The sequence below is a fragment of the Sinocyclocheilus grahami genome, unplaced genomic scaffold (genome assembly GCF_001515645.1).
Source record: "Sinocyclocheilus grahami isolate Dianchi unplaced genomic scaffold, SAMN03320097.WGS_v1.1 scaffold92.1, whole genome shotgun sequence".
Taxonomy (NCBI): Eukaryota; Metazoa; Chordata; class Actinopteri; order Cypriniformes; family Cyprinidae; genus Sinocyclocheilus; species Sinocyclocheilus grahami.
Genome location: NW_015505271.1, coordinates 3,910,914 through 3,915,265, shown reverse-complemented (window position 1 = coordinate 3,915,265; position 4,352 = coordinate 3,910,914). Strand labels below are relative to the sequence as shown.

Genomic DNA, 4,352 nt, shown 5'->3' with positions numbered 1-4,352 from the left:
TTTTTTTTTGCAATACGTAATTGTAAACAAAGTATAAAGGGCATTAAAATGTATGAGAGTGAGTTAAGAGAGAGCGAGTCAAATGCTAGTAAAAGCCAAGGTGGGAAACTTGAGATACAATTTTTCAATAAATGAATACTGTTATTAACCAAGGATGCATTAAATGGATCAAAAGTGACAGTAAAAAACATTTATAATATTACAAAAGATTTCTATGTCAAATAAATACTGTTCTTTTGAACTTTTATTCATCAAGGATCATTTGACACTGAAGACTGTAATGACAGTCAACACTTTAGCAGTAACGGAAGCTAAAAAAATCAGCTTTGCCATCACAGGAATAAATTACATACAATAACAGATACCAGTCGCATGTTTCTACATCAATTTCAGCTCTTTAAGAAAGTTGTTGTTTATTGTAAATACTTCATTATAATTTAAATCAGGCTCTCAGGGCAAGACTGATTGTCGATTCATCTATTTTCATTATTTAGCAGTTTAGGTGCTAATGAGTACTAATTGATTTAGGATTGGTCCTAGTACTTCAGTTAGCATCTTAAAGTTTTGGACATTGGATGTTTAGTTTGATCTTTTAATGGAAAACATTAGAATAGACAGCTGTGTTTTGGTTCTATGGTTGGTCTTTGAAAACGTCTCTTAAAGTGCTCCTATTATGGATTTTTTTTAAATTACCTTTCATGCAGTGTGTAACACAGCTCTAAGTGAATGAAAACACCCTGCAAAGTTTTAAATCTAAAAGTGCATAAAAGTGTATAAACTTATTGTCTTTCAAAAGAAAGAGCCGACTCCAAGTCATGAAAACGAGTCGTTTTTAAAACTAATCTTAAGCTGTTTCAAGTTGACGTCAACATGAAATATTAGCATATTTATGCCCGCCCACTTATTGCGCTTGCAGACCCAGGAAAACTTGAACCCCCCCAGCCCTTTGAAGCTGCATTGAAACTGCATTTTTAACCTTCATTCCGTTGAGCACCACTGAAGTCCACTATATGGAGAAAAATACTGGAATGTTTTCCTCAAAAACCTTAAATTCTTTGTGACTGAAGAAAGAGAGACATGAACATATTGGATGACATGGGGGTGAGTAAATTATCAGGAATATTTTATTCTGAAAGTGGAGTAATTATTTTAAAAACTGTTGCTGCCGTGTATTCTGTACTGTAGCATGCAAAATACGTATTTAGTTGTGTGTGTTGTGTTCGCTCCATGCAGCTTGTAAGTCTCCGTCTAACCGGCTAACAGCAATATCTGTTTGCTCGCAATTGTCTAGAAATGTGTCAATGAATAGTGAATGTTTGTCGTTGTTATTACTTGGAGTCCTGATAAAGAATAGAGCAATACGTTGGTGTACAAACTGCAGTGCTTTATCAGTACATTTCTGCATTGGACTAACACATTTACCATGGCTGTTTGGTTGTTTACCACCAAGCTGTGGGCTAAGTAATGGTGATGGGCGTTCCGTTATTGACATGCGCTGCACGCAGTAGACCAATCACAATAGACTGGGTCATCAGACCTATCACCGCAGTTTAGCATCACGCAAAGGAGGGGTTTGGAAAAATTCATTGTTGAGCGAACCGTTTGGGAGTCGTTAAGCAACAAATGAAAAAATAAATGCATATTATAAGACAATTAAAGTGTTTTTTCACCTTGCATGTATGTCAACCTGTTGTTGGGGACTCCCAAAACCAAAATATGAACCTTTCATAACCCAATCACATTTAAATCACTCTGCTTTTTCCTTGCAGTATGAGTTCAAGGCAAAGAGCGTGAAGAAGAAGAAAGTGAGCATAGTGGTCTCGGTAGATGGAGTCAAAGTGGTGCTGCGCAAGAAACCCAAGGCAAGTGTGATGTCATCAGTTCTGACACATGAATATCATTATTCTGTATCAGAATTACAGTACTAGAAATCAGAAGTTTATATTTTTGTCCACATTCATAATGAGAGTCCCTGACATTTGCCTTGTTTTGACCTCAAGCGGAAAGAGTGGATGTGGGATGAGAGCAAGATGCTGGTTATGCACGACCCCATATACAGGTGAGATGCAGAACTAAATAAAGTGTATTTTGACCTAATGTCTTAATTTTTCACCTATGTTTACCTTTTTCTCTTCTGTTTCCTCTAAGGATCTTCTATGTATCCCATGATTCTCAGGATCTGAAGATTTTCAGCTACATTGTTCGTGATGGATCCAGCAACTTGTTCAGATGCAATGTATTCAAGTCCAAAAAAAAGGTAGAGCCGTCTCCTTTCACATAGAAGGAAAAATATTGGTCTTGTGTTACTCTCTTTCTCTCTGCAGCTTTGCCTCTGACCAAGGATTAATATCATGCATGCCATTTTTTTAAGTCCGTCTTGTCTTTGAGCAAGTGATGTAATTTGTAGAGGGCCTTAACGTTGATAGTCTTACACAAGTTTCACAATTTGAGTTGAATTACTGAAATAAATGAACTTTTCCACGACATTCTAATTTATTGAGATGCACCTGTATTTGTCTCCGTTTTCTCTGCTCTTCCTGTCATTCTTTGCCCTTTGCTTTTTTCATTATATATATATATATAAATATATAGTGCCATTTATATATATATATATATATATATACATACTGTATACACTAATGATATTGTTTATAATAAATAATTATTCATATATTGTATGTGTATATCAGATTCTACATTTCTCTAAATCTCTGAAATCTTTTAACTTTCTCCTCTCTCAGAGTCAAGGCGTGCGGATAGTGCGGACGGTCGGTCAGGCGTTTGAGGTGTGCCATAAGCTGAGACTGCAGCACGCTGAGCAGGATGCAGATGAACAGCCAGACGGCCAGAGCGATCAGTCTGGAGAAGAGCCCAGCCCTGAAGGTGAGACCATGCCATCGCGTCAGAGCATTAATGCCTAAAACACATGTCATAATAGAGTAAATCAAATCTGTGGAGTGCATTGTTGTGTAACTGGTTTCTTAAAGTGTGCACCATATTCTTGAAATACTGCTGTTGTTTACAGCTCGTCATCTGACAGGCATGGAGCACGGAATGGATGATGTCACTGGAATGGAGTCACATTCCACGAAGCTCAGTGAGCAAGCTATGAATGACATTCTTCACAGTCTGTCAGAGCTCAACATGGTGAAACCTGGACAAACCCTCCAGGTGAGAGCGATCTGGAGTATGAGCATGACTGAGTGGTTTGTCCAGAAGAGAAGCTCTTGCATCATTTCTCCTCACAGACGTCTGTCGAATATTGCTCGTCAGCTGGAAATAAGGCTGTTTATAAATGAAAGAAACCCCTTTCACCTTCTTTCACTTCTGTTTTTTCCCCTTTATCTCAACCTTATTCCTCCTTCTCTGTATTCAGTGATACTGTAATGTTGCCCCTGGCCTGCACACTATTTTCAGAATCTTTGCCTGACTTGAACCACTTGTGTCTGAAGTGGAAATAATATCATACAGCCCCGGTGAGACACGGATTTCACTTAGCCAGCAACGCACAAAAAACTCTATATTATTTAAGTTTAATACCCACTCATACGGCAAGTCTCAGCTGAGTGAGCAGTTTTACAAACTTATGTAGGCTAGAAATCATGTTGTTAGGTCAGGATAAATAGATTTTATATCCCTTTCACTGAGATTTGTTTGGCATTGTGATGTTATTTTAATTTCACTTCTCATTAGTGTAATGTGTAACTTTTCCTCATTATTCTCAGTGGTGATTATCATTATTTTAGGCCTTATTTGGACCACTGTAATAGTGTAAAAGATTACATATATTTTTTTTACCTACTATTTCAACAATGAGTGGGTCATTAATAGGTAGGCTGCTACACTACCCTTTAAAACTTTTGGGTTCGTAAGATTTTTAGCGTTTTTGAAAGAAGTCTCTTATGCTCACCAAGGTTACATTTATTTGATTTAAACTACAGTCAAACAGTAATATTATCAACTATTATTTCAATTTAAAATAACCGTTTTCTGTATTTTGAAATGGAAAAGCTGAATTTTCAGCAGCCATTACTCCAGTCTGTCACATGATCCTTCAGAAATCATTCAAATATGATTTGGTGCTCAAGAAACATTTCAATGTCATCAATGTAGAAAGAAGTATTGCTGCTTAATATTTTTGTGGAAACCATGATCCTTTTTTTCCAAGGATTCTTTGATTAATGCATAAATTGAATAAAATTGTTAATTTCAAAACAAAATCTTACTGACCCAAAACTTTTGTACGGAAGTTCTAAGCGGCCATGCATAATTTTTTTTTTCCCCTTCTTGTTTTCTCGTTATAACGACTTATTTTCTCGTTATATCGACATAACGGGAGTTGTTTTCTCGTT

The 4,352-nt window shown here is 36.6% G+C and overlaps 1 protein-coding gene across 1 annotated transcript in view; it reads left to right on the top strand.

Annotated features, from left to right (window-relative positions):
- LOC107587412 (carboxyl-terminal PDZ ligand of neuronal nitric oxide synthase protein-like) overlaps positions 1 to 4,352 on the top strand; it is a 45,188-nt gene that overhangs the window by 19,008 nt on the left and 21,828 nt on the right. The window contains exons 3-7 of the mRNA XM_016275212.1: positions 1,770 to 1,862; positions 2,001 to 2,059; positions 2,149 to 2,257; positions 2,742 to 2,883; positions 3,026 to 3,171. Of these exons, the coding sequence (XP_016130698.1) occupies positions 1,770 to 1,862; positions 2,001 to 2,059; positions 2,149 to 2,257; positions 2,742 to 2,883; positions 3,026 to 3,171 (549 nt within the window). The remainder of the gene's footprint in view (positions 1 to 1,769; positions 1,863 to 2,000; positions 2,060 to 2,148; positions 2,258 to 2,741; positions 2,884 to 3,025; positions 3,172 to 4,352) is intronic.